We start from the raw sequence: 15,163 nt of genomic DNA on the forward strand, positions 1-15,163 counted from the left end.
TTTTTTTTTTTTTATTTTTTAATGCCGTGCCCCGCGGTGGAAGCGCATCCCAAACTTTTCCCGGGAGCTGGGAGGTGTGTGTGGGGGTGTCCTGCAGCGGCTTCGGGAGCTGCCGGGGGGCCGTGCCCCCCCCCGCCCAGTGCCGGCCGAGGGGAGCCGCCGGTCGGGTTCCCCCATGCTGAGGTCACGGTGCCAGCAGAACAGATAAATAAAATATTCCCCTCTGGTCTATGTGGCTGGTCCGAAATTACCCGCAGGACTGCGTGAGAGCCTCTTTGCAGCCTGCTTTTTAACTTCTTTTTGCGGAATACTGTCATTTATAGCCCTGTGGTGCTCAGGATCGAGGCAATGCCTTTGAGCCTTTTCCCCAAGCCACGTCGGTCCTTCCTCTGTTCCTCGGAAAGCGTCGGCAGCCCCGACAGCGCGTGGCCGAGCCCCCGGCAGGCGCCAACCTGTCCCTTTGCTCCCAGACTCTAGGTCACCTGGAGAAGGCGGTGGTTCTCGAGCTCACCTTGAAGCATGTGAAAGCGCTCACCAACCTCATCGAGCAGCAGCAGCAAAAAATAATTGCTTTGCAGAATGGTTTACAAGCGGGTGAGTATTCAAATCATATCGTGTGAGAACCTGCGTGCGCTTGATGGACTTTCTCGCGGAGTCTTTGAAATGCAGTTGTGACACTTCGTTCCCAAGGAAGGAGGAGGCAGGAGTTCTTGCCTTTAATCGCTGTCATTTTCTCTGGCTTTGCTTATGAGCTTTTGCAAAAAAAAAAAAAAAAAAAAAAAAAAAAAAAAAAAAAAAAAAAAAGATGCGTTTTTCAGTGTGGTCCGTGTAGAGTGCCCCGTGGAGTTGTCTTAGAATTAAATTGGATTTTAAATAGTTTTATTTAAAGCCCAGGTTTGCTGTGAGGTTTTCTCCAAAGCCATTCAGATCTTTCTGTTTCTAAGATTTGGATCAAACCCAGTTTTGTTTGTTTGGGTTGTTGGTTTTTTTTTTCTGAAACGATGTAAATTTGCTTTTTAGACATACCTGGTTTAGGTTTCTCTATAAACAAGCTAGCCTGTGTTCTGCAGGCAAAGAGGGGACCCGGTGTCTCAGCTTATCGTGCTTTAGATGCACTTCCTCCTTCTGTTTTTGCATGTGGCACTCACGTGAATCTGATAAAGTAAAATTTAGTTTTTCTGAAGAGCCTTCCACTGCTCCAGCAGCCACAGGGAGTGCAATAGAGCTTTAAGCCGAAGCAAAATCACCCGGGCTTGGCATTGCTGCTGGCGGGCAGCCGTGCTCCACTCCGGGAGCTCTGTCTGTAGGTGAAGGGCGAGGTGCTCTCTACCTTCCCTGGGGTGTTTCCCGGAGAAGGCACCAGCTTGACTCGCTCCTTTGCTCTGTGCTTCAGCACCTGTTGAAGGGGGACTATGCGGTAAATGCAGAACTAAAAAAATAAGTTTAAAGTTATTAGGTAGGAGTGGACAGACGGATGTTCAAATAAAAATGTTCTCTTCTGCAGAAATCGGGGGAACGTATGCAAAGTTCAGGTGGATCGCTGAGTTCAGCTCTGTAGCTGTGCTGTAACTGAAGTTTAATATTGCTGCCAGTCTGCCTCAAAGATGGTAATGGAACTATTTAGCACGTTGTTAATTTTTAATTTCTTTCTGTTAATGTTTCCTCAGGTGACCTGTCATCAAGAAACCTTGATTCCAGCCAGGAAATGTTTCGATCCGGTTTCCAGATGTGTGCCAAGGAAATGCTGCAATACCTGGCAAAGCACGAGAATGGGAAGGATCTGAAGTCGTCCCAGCTGGTCAGCCATCTGCACCGCATGGCCTCCGAGGTGCTCCAGGGCGGAGCCGGCCGCAAGTCTGGAGACATCCCTCCTAAAATGGTGGACTTGAAAGAGAAACCTGTCTCCTTGGCCAAAGCTGTGGAGGGACACGGGAAGAACTGCGTGCCTGTGATCCAGAGGACATTTGCTCACTCCAGTGGGGAGCAGAGCGGCAGCGACACAGACACGGACAGCGGGTACGGGGGAGAGCTGGAGAAAAGTGACTCTAAATCCGAACAGCAGTATTTCAAAAAGGATACTGAACTCAAGTATGCTGTCCAGGAGAGAATAAGCTCTATTAAGCAAGAGACTGAAGACCCGCCGGCCAAAAGGAGCCGGCTGGAGTCGCCGGAGGACGATGGGCCTTTTGGCAGCGACATGATGGGCTCTTCCAGCAGCTTCCTGGGCCCCCACGCTCACCAGCCCCCCCTGTGCCTGCCTTTCTATTTGATCCCGCCATCCGCAACAGCCTATCTGCCCATGCTGGAGAAGTGCTGGTACCCGGCGTCCGTACCTGTCTTGTACCCCAGCCTCCCCGCCTCTGCCGCAGCACTTACGGGGTTCATGAACCCCGATAAAATCTCCCCGCCTCTGCTGATGCCCCAGAGACTCCCTTCTCCCGTCCCAGCCCATTCCCCTATCGACTCCTCAGCTCTGCTTCAAGCTTTGAAGCAGATTCCTCCTTTGAACTTGGAAACCAAAGACTAAGCGCAGTGTGACTTTTTTTTTTTCTTTTTTTCTTTTTTTTCTTTTTTTTTTTTTAGTTTGAGACTATTTCACTTTTATATATTGGCTGGACTGAGGTGTGGGGATAAGGTTCACTGCATGTAGGAAGCTAAATCCCCTTTTCTCTGACTTGTCAGGTAGTTTGGAGAAGGATGAAGGATGTGCCCAGGTTAGCAAATCAGAACTACTTCCAAAAAAACCCCCCAACAAAACAGCAAGGGTTTTGTGCTTTACCCCTTACCTTCTTCCCTCTCTGCATCTGCAGAACAACGGTTGACTTGGTCAGCTGTGACTCTGTTGCAAAGCTGTGAAAAAAATATTCCATTAGGCAGACTTGGTTTTAGGGTCTGTGAATATAAAAATATGGTACTTCTCATCAAGGCTTTTAAGGCGACGGCCCCACCAGTAGTTGGAGCTGAACTGATTCAGTGCCCATCAGCCGCCAGCATCTGAGCGACCAGCACGGTGTGGCGCTGGTGGCAGCGCCGCCGAAAGCGGAGGAGGAGCAGAGCAGCGGTCACTGCTTGGTCGTGCACAGTCAGGTAGACTTAAGACGGGTTTCTCTCCACACCTTTGCTGATATATATATATATATATATATATAATTTTTTTTTTTTTAAGAAATAAAAGGTAGATGCTGCTTGGAAGCTTTACATGGCATACATCTAATAAATAAATTAACACGCGCCCCTTCCTGTAATTTGAGCTGCTAGTTTGGGCCGGGTAGGGGAGAAAAATATCCCAAGGATCACTTTGCTTGTTGCACCTGACTCCAGGCCTCTCTCTCACTGTTGCTGTACAGTTCTGCTGGGTCTGGCCTGTTGGAAATCAAAGTTGTTTTACGAGTCCCTTTGGCGGGGCCCAGCCGCTGAGCAGCCGCTTCCTGCGTGGGGCAAGTCGAGAGCTTCGAGCAAGAGGGAGCAGTTCAGCTGAAGTCGACAGCATGATGCCTGCTGAATATGCCCCTGTCAGTGCCTTTGAAAAATTAAAAGGCTGGGATTTTCAAAGGAGTCTAATCCCGGCGAGGTTTGAGCATCTAAATTCCTTACTCTCCTTGTTAAACGCTGGCCCACATTACTGTATTAAAGAAAGAGGGTTAGGGTGTTGACACTTGTCCCGTTAAACTGTGAGGGTCTTTCTCTGCACAGGAACATCATGTCCAATTTGTTTTTGGTTTTTTTTTTAAATTTAATTTAAAAAAAAAAACCCTTTGCTGCAAAATGCAGTGCTGGGTTTTTTTTCCTTATTGGTTTTGAGAACTCGTGTCCAGAAACCCTGTTGGATGGATTTTCATTTTGCCCTCCCATTGCACCAGCTGTTGAGATGCACTATGCTTGATTGCAGATTGTGTTCTAATGTTTATTTTGTTGTTGGTTTTTGGTTTTTTTGGTATACAGTTGTTGCCTTTATTTGTAAAATCCTGTTATAAATATATATATATTATATAAATATATTAAAAGGTAAAACGTTTCAGATGTCTATTATTTGTATAACTACTTGAGCATAAAGAAGTGAAAATATGAATGTATTCTTGTTTCTGGGTTGTCTTTTGTTTTTTTGAAGAGAAGAATTTTTTGTTTTTCTCTAGGGAGAGGTACAGTGTTTATATTTTGGAGCCTTCTTCAAGGTGGGATATTGTACATATTTTTATCTTGAGTAAATGTTAAGTAGTTGTTTAAAAATACTTAATAAAATAATTCTTTTCCTGTGGAAGATAAGGGTTTGCCTCCTGTGCTTTTAAATGTTGGAGCAGGGTCATTTCGTGTGGTCCGATCCAGCTGCGATGGGGCGAGGGGAGGAATGGGGCTCCTGTGCCGCTGCCCTGAGGCAGGTCAGGGTCCCATTACCCGTCTCCCCAGGGATATTTATTTATTTTAACACCCTTGGCACCTTCGGGGATTCTTTTTCCCGATCCAAGAGAGGTGCTGGGATACCCCGGCTGGCTTTTCTGCTTTCTCCTTGTGTCACTTTGCACTCCCTGGGCCTGGATTTTTGGCTTGTCCGCCCTGAGCTCGGTGGGGAAGTGGCAGTCCCTTGCCATGGAGGATTCCTCTTCTACCTGAAAGAAAAACGGGCTTTTTAGGTTGGTTTTGCTTTGCCGGTGTCCCTGAGCCTCACCAAACCGCCACTTCTGCACCACAGGCCTGCCCGGGCACGGTGCCGCCCTCCGCTCGAGGCCAAGGGGCGCAAGGGGCGTGAGGCGTGGGGTGGCCCCAGGGCTCTGCTGACAATTTCCCCTTCCCAAGCCACCTCTGCCAGGGAAAGAAGCCCTGGGTGCCTCCGTGGTGGGCCTGCTCAGCGGGGAGGGACAGCCGCCAAGCGCCCGCGGCAGGGCCCGCTCCGGGAGCAGACCTGAGCCACCCCGCTGCCGTGCTTCTGTCACGGGTTTGGGACTCGGAGCCGGCGCTGTGGGCGGTAGCGAGCAGCCTGGTGCCTCTTGCTCAGGCTGTTGCAAAGCAGGCCAGGGGGGATCATCACACGCTCTGACTGTGGGCTCCTTCCCTGCCCCTCCAGCAACGGGGCACGCTTTCTGGCCTCCATGAAAAACAGAGGGGACCCCAAACCTCTCCCCCAGGGCATAAGCTGGGCCAAGCGCGGCTCTGGCCTGTGCGGGACGGGTGGGGGGACTCGGTTTCCCGCAGCATCGCCTACGCGTGGATGGGGCACGGGCACTTCTGCGGGATATTTCAGGTTTTCACGATGCAGATAAATTGCAAAATATAATAAGAGGTTAAATGCTCAGTCCTGGGCTGCAGCACCTCTGGGACCCAGCTAGGGGAGAAGCAGGTGCCTGGGGACTGCTGTCAGACTATGCTCAGGGTTAAAGTAACGTTAGCTTAAGTAATGCTAGGAAGAAACACGGGCCTGCTCGTATTAATTTATTTGGGGTCTCCATACCTCCTGATGTTTATGTCATATTTGTTCTAATTAGGGCTAAATATTGATCTCACTGAAGATTGTAAGTAGCCCCCTTTTGGGGCCAACGTGCGGTGCTCAGCACAGCGGTGTTTAAAGCCTCGTTAATGGCTGGATTTCTGGCTCGTTCTCATGGCTCTTACTCCCCTTCGGTCTCCATCTTCTGACCCACCTTGTCGTACGGTGGGAGGACTCACAGAAGCTCCAGATCTCAGTCAAGGATGAAAAAAAAATTGTAAAATAAAAAAAAAAAAATAATCGTGGAAGAGATAAGGTTTATCCTGGAAGCGAAGGCTAGTGACGGGCTGGGGATTTTCTCCGCCGCCCTGGCCAGGCGCCAGCGGGACAGGTGAGTTCTGCAGGGCCGAGCAGGGTCCGGTGGCCCTCGTCACCCCGGGCCGGAGCGCGGGCAGCCCCCTGCCCCCGGCAGAGCCAGGCGGTGAGGGGGCAACGGGCGGCCGAGGGAGGCCGGGGACGGGGCGGCCGACCCCCGGCATGGCGCCAGGCCGTGGCAGCCCGTGCGGCGGGGTGTGCTGAGTTCCCCGGACTTGTTTTCATGGTCTCACCCAGCTCTGACCTGCCTCAAATGTTGACACAATGTCACGTTTCCGACTGCAGTCTTTCATGTGCAGCCGGAGGCTAAATACGGCTGCTGGTTCCTGGAAAAAGACGTGCCTGGCACCCTTTCAGCAGAAACCCGATCCCCATGCAGGCTTGGCACAACAGCTGAATAACATGGCAATAACTCTTTCAGCAGCATTTCAACCCATAAATAGGGCTTCCCGAGCGACTCCTTGAAGTAAGGCAAGGAGGATACAATGATTTTTTAGAAAAGGCAAAAAAACAAAGCCAGGGTGCGTGAAAAGCGAGTACGAGGAGGCAGCCCGGTTTGGAGTGGATCAGAGGAGATGGTGGAGATGCTGAGGGTGGTTTGGTGAATGCGAGCGCAGGATTGCCTCAAAAGGAAAGAAATGCTCTTGAATTTTCTAATGTCTCAGTCCCGTTTTATAGCAGCCCTGTGGAGGTAGGATAAGAGCCTTCCTGAAGGCAAGGGCCCTTCCTAACCCCGCTGAGGACACAGAGACACATAATTTTAGCTTTTCACCACCTGTTTGGAAAGCTCCTATAACCGAGTGCTATGGGACTGGATGGTTTTTACAGGCATGTACCCCGGGAGCTGCTTATTTGCATTATGCATGGACCAGGGCCTAAAATAATCTGCAGTGACGCACATTTTTTGCTGTGATTTTTTTTTTTTTTTTTTTCCCTTTTCCAGGACTCCATTTTTCTGAACGTGCCGTGACTTTTGAGGACCACGCATGGTTAACCAGCCCCAGGGCTCCCGAGTCCCTGAATCAGCACGTCCGCCTGCAGACACTGAGAGCGAGCCGAGGGGGAGCGCTCCCCCCGGCCGTGACACGGCCACGGCGGGGAGAAGTGCCCTTCTGCTCTGCCCTGGCTTTCATCTGCAAAGCGTGTAGCTGCAAGTGCCGCGTGTTTACAAATGCAGGCATTGCAAGATCCCTTGAACTGTGTCCTAGTACAAAAGAGGCTTTGAAACAAGAAACACGTTGTCATGGCATGTTCCAGGCCAGCAGCACCAGACTGAACCAGATAATTGCTGTTTCTGCTTTAGCTGCTTCATCGTGGAAAAAGCAGCAGGTCTTAAGCAAGGCTTTTTTTCCCTTTAGACAGTTGGTGTGATGCTAGGGATGGAAAGAAAGGGTCGGGAATGCCCGGGCAGGCGGGGGCAGAGGTGGGATGAGCCCAGCCGGTACTGTGTACTGCTCCCCAGCACCACAGGGCAGGAGGTGAAATACCCTGCTGGGTTCAGGTCGTATAACTGTAGCCAGCAAAGCTGGTGACACCACCCCTCGGTACGCGACACACGGTATTCCTGTTTTGTAACCCTGACTCGTGGTGTGTGGCCGGAGCCAAGAGATGCAGCTCTTGCAGCCCCCCTGCCCCGCTCCAGACTTTTCCCATTGTCCTTCTCCGGGCACTTCATGGCACTTGAGAAATACCCAAATATCTCTCAGTGGCAGCCAGCCAGGTGAAAACTGCTAATTGGCCCCGGCATGAATATGTCTGTTACCGTCCCTGAGCTCAGTGCCTGGGCGAGCAGGATCTCTGCACTGCTAGAAATGGCGGGCACGATGGAGGGGGTGCCTGCACTCTCATGCCCATGCTCCCATTCTGGGGTTCTAAGAAATATAGGGTAATATCTCAACCTGGTATTTTGAAATAAATTCTTTCTTACACATTTCGCTTTCTCCTGGGTGTGTTTTTGCTCTGGGCACATCACTCTGTGGAGTCAGTGATTGCTATTACACCCAGTGCCTTCAGAAATGGCAAAGCGGTAAAGCTCTGCTGGGAGGGGCTTTTCACCTCGTGTGCCTCGTTAAAAACTGCAGAACTGGGGAAGGCTGGGTAACATCCCACAGCTGAGGGGAAACAGAGGAGTTTGGGGCTGGTTTGCAAGAAGCAACACTGAGGAATGCTGGAAAGTAACAAGGTAGATGCCCCCATCTTTTCTTGTGGTGAGGGTCTGTTCTGGGCTGGTTGTTCCCAGCCTCCCCGTGCCTGATGTGTTACATCCACGCAGAGCTGCAGTCCTGTGTGGGACTCTGGATGCCCAGAGTCCTGTGGCATGGTGGGGCTAGGCAGGTCTGGTTAAGTCAGGTAAGTGTCTGCCATGGGATGCTGGGGGAACCCCGCTTTGCAGGGGTGAAAACACTGACTGGGGAAGAGCTGGGTTGGCTGTCTGCCACCCTGGGCTTGTCCTCTGGGGTCCATTTTATCTACTCTCCTGGCTTCTGCTTTTTATTCCATTACCCAGGACGGGATGCCACTTTATTGTTGTCTGAACAACAGCTCAGACCCAAAAATGGTGGCAGCAGTCTGTTGTTGCCAGAGCTGTCAAAGAGGAGTAATTAATTTTCTCTCTGCGACATGGCTTTATCTTTCCTTCAGCCCATGGTGCTGCTGGAAGTACTGTAGTGTTCCCTTCTCCTGTGCGGGGCTCTCCTGGTAGTCTTGCCGTGTGTCTCCTTTTAGTGGCAGCTAGAAAAAAAGCAAAGATGTATTCTGCTTTGAAAGTACTGATGAATATGCAAACAGTTAGGCCTGAAATATTACTTATCCTTGTCACGGGGTATGCACGGAGTTCGTATTTGCACTTTTGCCTGAGGATGTATACAACACGAATGTGGAGCTGAGCAGCTTAGGGAAGATTTAACTCTTATTTCTATTCTTGACGCCGAATCATTAATAAGGTTATGCCCACGTTCAGGGCCTTTCCCAGCGCTCCCCTCCTGCTGCAGCGGGGGTTTGGAAACCTGCCGGCAGAGCTTTACTTCAGCCATCGATTGGTGCGCGGTGGGGGTAATATTTCATCCCGAATGGAAGCAGTCGCTGGTGATTATCGCATGGTATTAGCACGTGTCGCTGTGAAATTGGTGTGATTTGAGATGAAATGTGACCTATGGGCACAGGCAACCACATTTTAATGTATTCTAGCTGCATTACGCTGCATGGGTAACGCCAGGGCTTGACGAGCTATTACTGCTGCTGGTACCATGCTGATTAAAAACTCCGGCTCGCTCCTGCTCCCATTGAAATCGGTGGGAGGTCTGTCATTGCCTTCAGTGAGCGCTGGACCGGATCCAGATTTCACTTCATAGTATGCATTATTCCATAGGATTAAAAAGGCACAGGGAGTGGGATTCCTCTCCCTCACTGATCTCGACCGCTTAGATGTTTGCCTTGGAGCTGGCTGGGACGTGAGGCACCCAACCTGATTTTGGTGTGTACTCAGGGAGGAGATGAGCAGTGTTTATTCCACAGCAGTGCCAAAATATAAGGCTCCTGAAGGTCAGCCAAGGCTGGGGTGCTCCTCTGGGGGTACAGGTTAAATGTGAAGTGCCCCAGAGCATACCTGGGCATCCCCCCTTGAACGAGCATACCTGGGAGGTATGGGGAAAAGGCAGGGGGGGCAGCAGGGATTCCTGTAAGTGTTGCCCATAAAGTCCAAGTGTTCGACCCCACCAGTGTGCTGGAGAACCAGTTCACAAGTGAAAAAGCCTGAGCACAGCCCGGGAGCCTGGGAGGGGGCGCGGGCTCTGTGCATGCCGGTCAGGAGTCGGCTGGGCAGGCATTTTCTCTGGTTCTAAGCGTTTAACCTCAAAGCTGTGCCGGCTGCTCTGGGGCTGAATTCCTCTCACGTGGATCCCGCTCGGACCCTGCCCAGCCCCAGCAGCCCAGCCTCTGGGTGCAGGATGACTCAGGGCCCTGTGCAGGAAGGGCTGTGGAGGAAGGGGGGTGGCAGTGATATCCCCCCCACCCCCTCCAGTGCTGCTGGGGAACTGAAGCAATCTGTTCATCATGGAAAAACTGCTCTTTGCAGCAATTCAAATGGAAACTTCCCAGAATGACTGTTGCAGAGCTTTCCCCTTGAATCACCGGGCCTCTGAAGAGCCGCTTTCTAAGACGATGCCCTCGGGAAAGCTGTCATCGGCCTCAGCCGCGCTGCGGTGCCTCCCTCCTGCAGCACAGCTGGTCTCCATCGCTCCTCGGGCCCATTTCTATCAGAGCATCGCTGCTCAGTTTGGCTGGAGGGCGGTGTCTGATGAGCAAACGCAGGTCCAGGAGTGCAGCCCGGAAGGCCACAGGCTGGGGCTCAGCTCAGGTGCTAAGCCCAGTTTTTGATCTGCACAGCAGGAGCTTTCCCCAGGAGGGACAAGTAGGTGACCGCCAGCACAGAGGTGTCCCATGAGCTGCACTGCTTGTTTTGGAGGATAAAAGGCCAGAGGATGCTGGCTGGAGCCACCAGCCCACGCCGCATGCTGAAAGGCTCTAGGGGTGATGGGCACCATGCTCACCCCAGCTCGGCACCACCCCGGGGTGGAGGTTCTGACAGCAGCATCCGCTGCCATCTTGCAAAGGCCATCTGCCTGTTTTCCCTGCCCGCTGGCTCCCCGTCACCCTTTCCATGGTTTAAATGAGTGTCCAAAGGTCACAGAGAATTCAGCCTCTGCCCGGCGGCTCACGTAGCTGAATGAATAAGAGGTGAGTGTGCGACGCCTGACTCAATCCGCTCCCATGTGCAAACCTGCCGGGTGCTTTGCATCCCGTGCTGACATGGCCACTGCAAAATCTGCACTGGAAGAGAGCACAGAGCATTCGTACTGCCCGCCGTGCTGTGCCTGCACCCCGTGTACCTTGCATGAGGCCCCTCACCTGGCATGTGGTCCCTGAGGGACTCTCCTCAGGCAACCAGAGCGTCCAGTTCAGGCCAGCATAACCACAACTATGTGTAAAGCTCTGAGTCGTCAGCCCCGTGGATTGGGAAGAGATATTAAGGAGCTGAGTGTCGCAAAGGTGGGTGGCAATGGAGCCAGGAAGGGCAGGTTACAGCACGCCAATGATCCTGGAGCAAAGCTGCTGGGGATTCTTCTGCATTTATTCCCATGGTCCCTGTGGTGCTTGTCCCCAGAGTAACGGAGCAGGCTAGCACTGCAGCATTCGGTGACATCTCTGGTCCCCAGGTGGGAGCTGAGGACCTGGGAGGCCTGTGCCATAACCCAACGCCTCGTTGGGGCACACGAGCCCGAGAACACCTTTCCTGCATTTCAGAGCACATCAATTTTTCACTGTGTTTCTGCAGCCCCGCAAATACAAACAAGAGCAACTGGGCAAGCGTGAGGCTGGCCAGGACCTAGTAGGAGCTTGCCCGGAGTGAGGGACGGCTGGTGACAGAGGCTTGTCCCCAGGGCTGATGGCAGATGGTCGTCTCCTGTGCCTGCAGCAAGTGGTCACACGCTAGAGCTTGTGGGACACCATGCCAGCAAAGCCAGACACTGCCACGCGTGTGACGAGCACGGCCCCGGCTGCTGCGCGCCTCTGAGGCATTAACACAGAGGGGTTTTCCAGCTGCAGCTGGGCGCTGGCAAACACCTGGGCACTTGAGGTCAGGAGGCATTTGCAACACAGGCTTTTCTAAACCCAGGAGCAAGGCAAAGGTGGTTTTAAGGAGACCAGTGAGACTAAGATTTCCATGCTGATCCTGGAGCCACTTGGAAGATGAGTCAAAGGATTCCTGAAATGATTACAGCTGCGAGGTGCCTCAGCACCGACACATCCACCGTCAGCAGCACTACCAGGCTCCCTCAGCCAGCTGCTCATGCTTTCTGTTTAATAAGACATATTAGGCAATTTCTCATTAAAGATGTTTATGGGAATCTATAAATATTCGCTTATACAGAACTTGCCTGGCTCTTTGTGCACAGAGTGGTGGCAAGAGTGACTTGAATTGTTACAAATCTATCAAGAAAGCTTGAGATGGAGCCCACTGCATGGCGAGGAGATAGATGTCCTGGAGCTCCAGAGGGACTGAGCTGCTCCTCCAGGCGCCAGGACGGGGGGGCCTCACTCCGTGGGATGTAGCACCCCACTGAGCGGGACAGAGCCACCACGGGCCTGTCCCAGTCAGCATGGGCAGGGTTTTCCCTCCTGTGATTTCCCAAGGGCCACAGGAAGAGCATGGCACAGACCGGATCTGGATTAATCAAAGGAATTTTTTTTTTTTTCATCTGCTTACGCGTTGACCACCAAACCACATCCTTCGAGCCTGAGCCCAGTGCAGTGAAACAAAAACTAGGCCAGGGCTTTTTGCTCTTTTTTTTTTTTTTTTTTCCCCCTTATAGCATCAGCTGGGTGCAAAGCTGGCATTATGCCTCTTCTCCAGCCACTCTGCTTCCCCACAGAGCCCAGCACATCCCCACGGGACAGCCCCCTCCCAGGGCAGCACCATGTTTCCCCCACCCCAAGCGAACCACTTGCAGCTCCACGTGAAACCTGGGAAATATCCAGCTTATGTCCACTGAGCACAGCGTCAGTGGGGAGAAAATATAGAGGAGTAATAAGGAATGACGCCCTGGCAGATTGTGTCGTTGGGAGCTAATAAGACACAACGCAGGGATTGTGCTTAGCTCTCACCCAGCCGCATTAAGCAGCCAAGGGTTTCACAGCCTGACCGTGAGATCAGAGAAAACTGGAGGGGACCCATCAGCAAAGAGTCCCCCCAGTTGCTGGCAGGAGCGGCGGTCCCTGGGCAGCATCTCGAGAGCAGGGCTTGCATCAGTCACGATCTGCCTGCATAGGGAAGTTCTCACGTTTACAGAACAGAGAGCAGCTTTATTGTTTTATTTTGCAAACCAAAACCAGCCGGGAGTTTCTGAAGTGTCTGCCATCCCCACAGAGAGCTGTTTAGTCATGCCTGGTGTGTATGCATGTGAGACAGAGTGTAGGGGAGGGAGTCTCTGGGACTTTGCAAAGATTAAAGATTTATGCTGACCCTTGAATCTGATCCAAGGCTACTAATCTGCCCTGATCCTATCATCTGCTCAGGGTGGATCTATTTCACTTTCCTTTATGGTACTCCTGACTCACTCCACTCCCACTCCAGGCCAGCCCAGTGGGAATGGGAAGCACTACCACATATTTGTTTGGGTTTGCATTTAAAGCTCTGGACCTGTAGTGGGTGCAGCTCATAAAGGAAACCAGTGTGGATAAGATATGGGTGAGCTGAATGCTTGGAAACCACTCCCAAACACAAGCTGAAGTGGTTTGAAATCAAGGTGGAGTGATGTACAGAAGGCACAATACTTGCCAGCTACGCCCAACGTGTGAGAAAGGCGTTGAAATCCAAGGGGGTAAGGTAGGCAGGGCATCAACGTGCCTCTGAGGGAGACAGCCCGGTGCCTTGCAGGGTCTGGAATGCCAGGTGTAACCCTTCTGGCAGAGAACTGGGTACCGACCCCCTGTGTCTGCCCACCCACCTGCTCCGACTCTGCACTTTGTACCCCCACAAGACCTCCATGGGCCTGTGGGAAGCCGTGCTGGGTGTACTGCTCATGCCCCAGCACTGCTCCGCCTGGGAAGAGGCTTCCTTGTGCTCCATCGCCCTGTAACCGCATCACTCCTGATGGCGGTTGGGGATTTAGTAAGAGAAACAAAGTGTAGGGGAAAATACAGACCTGATTTTGTTGAGGGTGGAATAAATCTCCTCTGCCCTTGCAAAAAAAAAGGTGTGGCAGAAGGAGAAATAGGAGCTTCCCACTCTCCCTCCCCCCAGCAATCCTCGGCCTCAGCCACACGTGTCAGACTTGGTCTGGAAGAAGGCTGGGGATGCCAGAGCAGCTTGGCACGCGTGCCAGCCGGGCTGGGGATGGACAACACCCACCCAGGCACCACCGGCGGTACAGGAGCCATGGACAGACAAGCAAACAGTATCAGTCATACAGACCTGGCCGGTGGCTGAACTGACCAGGAGCTGCAGAGTGTGGTGTATCCTATTTCAGATCCTCTGGGACATCCTGTTCTCCTGATAACCGATGATATGTAAATATAGCAAATGCAAAGCGAGGCACTTTCCTACCATGCCCGGCTCAGGCTGCATATAGAAAGGGGCTGAAACCTAGCAGCGCAGTTGGAAACACCCTTCTGCAACTGTGAAATAGGCATCGTGCTTTATTTTTAGTTTAAAATGAAGTTCCTGTTTGTAAGGCCAGAAGGGTTACAGGAAAAAAAAAAATGATGAAGCAGGATCATTTACTGCTATTTTTCTTTTCACGTGTCCTTCCTTCCTTCCTCCCTCCTGAGAAATAGGATGTAGCACATCGCTATTCCAGGCTGCAGTATTCGCTCACAGGAACGGTGGTTTCTGATCCCTCCAAAGAGGCCCATTACGCCTTGTGTAACAAAAGACACCAGTCTCCCAACCACGCCAATTACCCTTGATTTCTAGTTGCTACATGAAGGCGCTTATCTCATGTAAATGAAACGCATCTTCACACTGACTCGCACTTCCTTTCTCTTTCATCAGAGTTTTGGGCTGCCCCTGCCAGGCGGGGGTGAAGGGCAGGTCAGGCAGCGGGACTGGGGATCCCTCCCGCCTGATCAGCTGAATCCCCCTCCTCCCCAGGCAGCTGATCAGCCCTGGCCACAACAGGGTAGATGGCAAGATTTGGCCAGGTCAGCCCAACGAGTCTTTATAACTAGCAAAGCCAAGTGCTAATTAGTCTGGTGTCTAAAGTTCCTTGACCCAGCACCCAGGCCATGCATGTCTCCTCAGGCGAGGGTCACCTAGACGCTGTGGAAGGAGGGCACAGAGATGCGCTCTGGCAGGCACCCGTGTGTTTTTCTCCTTCCCATGCCCCAGAAGGGAAAGATAATTGTGAGCTGACAGGAGGGAGACTGTGAGCGGCTGATGGGAATTCCCAGCTGAGGGGTTTCAAGAGCGGTGGGAGCTTTGGCGTCTGGATTAGGTTGCTTATATATACTATAGTGTGAAGGAAACAGGCGGTTTTGCTAATTCCCTTGCACTTTAGTTTAATAAAGTAGGATTTGTCTGGTGGGAAAGTGTAACAGTGGGATTTAAGCTGTGTGAGTCTCATGACTGGTGCTCGCCTAGCAGGGTGGGAAGAAGGGATGCATCATTTGCGTTCTGTCTATTCTATGTTCCTGTGGTTTTAAACATGATTTCTGAGTGCCCACAGCTTCGGATGAGCTTTATTTGGGATTAAGTTTATTAAAAAAATCCATAGGCAGATACTTGTACTAAATTCTGTCGCCCAGTTTTTCAGAAACTGGAGTGCCCTATGTATAGGGAGAACCAAGACTGCTTGGTTTGTAAGTGCATTT

At 51.8% G+C, this 15,163-nt stretch overlaps 1 protein-coding gene across 1 annotated transcript; it reads left to right on the top strand.

Moving 5' to 3' along the window:
* Nucleotides 1–230: 230 nt before the first annotated feature.
* Nucleotides 231–2,795, top strand: BHLHE40 (basic helix-loop-helix family member e40). The gene is made up of 3 exons (XM_026857569.1): nucleotides 231–263; nucleotides 324–594; nucleotides 1,668–2,795. The coding sequence occupies exons 1-3, from the start codon at nucleotides 231–233 to the stop codon at nucleotides 2,525–2,527; spliced, it is 1,164 nt and encodes a 387-aa protein (XP_026713370.1). The 3' UTR covers nucleotides 2,528–2,795.
* The last annotated feature ends 12,368 nt before the right edge of the window (nucleotides 2,796–15,163 follow it).

This window comes from Athene cunicularia (assembly GCF_003259725.1).
Source record: "Athene cunicularia isolate RWA chromosome 12 unlocalized genomic scaffold, athCun1 chr12_part1, whole genome shotgun sequence".
Taxonomy (NCBI): Eukaryota; Metazoa; Chordata; class Aves; order Strigiformes; family Strigidae; genus Athene; species Athene cunicularia.

Excerpts from the sequence above, each read along its gene's own strand:
- BHLHE40 (XM_026857569.1), top strand. The coding sequence starts at position 231 with ATGTGGCTGGTCCGAAATTACCCGCAGGACTGC. Across the intron at positions 264-323 it reads GAAATTACCCGCAGGACTGC|CCCTGTGGTGCTCAGGATCG; the intron begins GTGAGAGCCTCT and ends TGTCATTTATAG. Across the intron at positions 595-1,667 it reads GCAGAATGGTTTACAAGCGG|GTGACCTGTCATCAAGAAAC; the intron begins GTGAGTATTCAA and ends ATGTTTCCTCAG.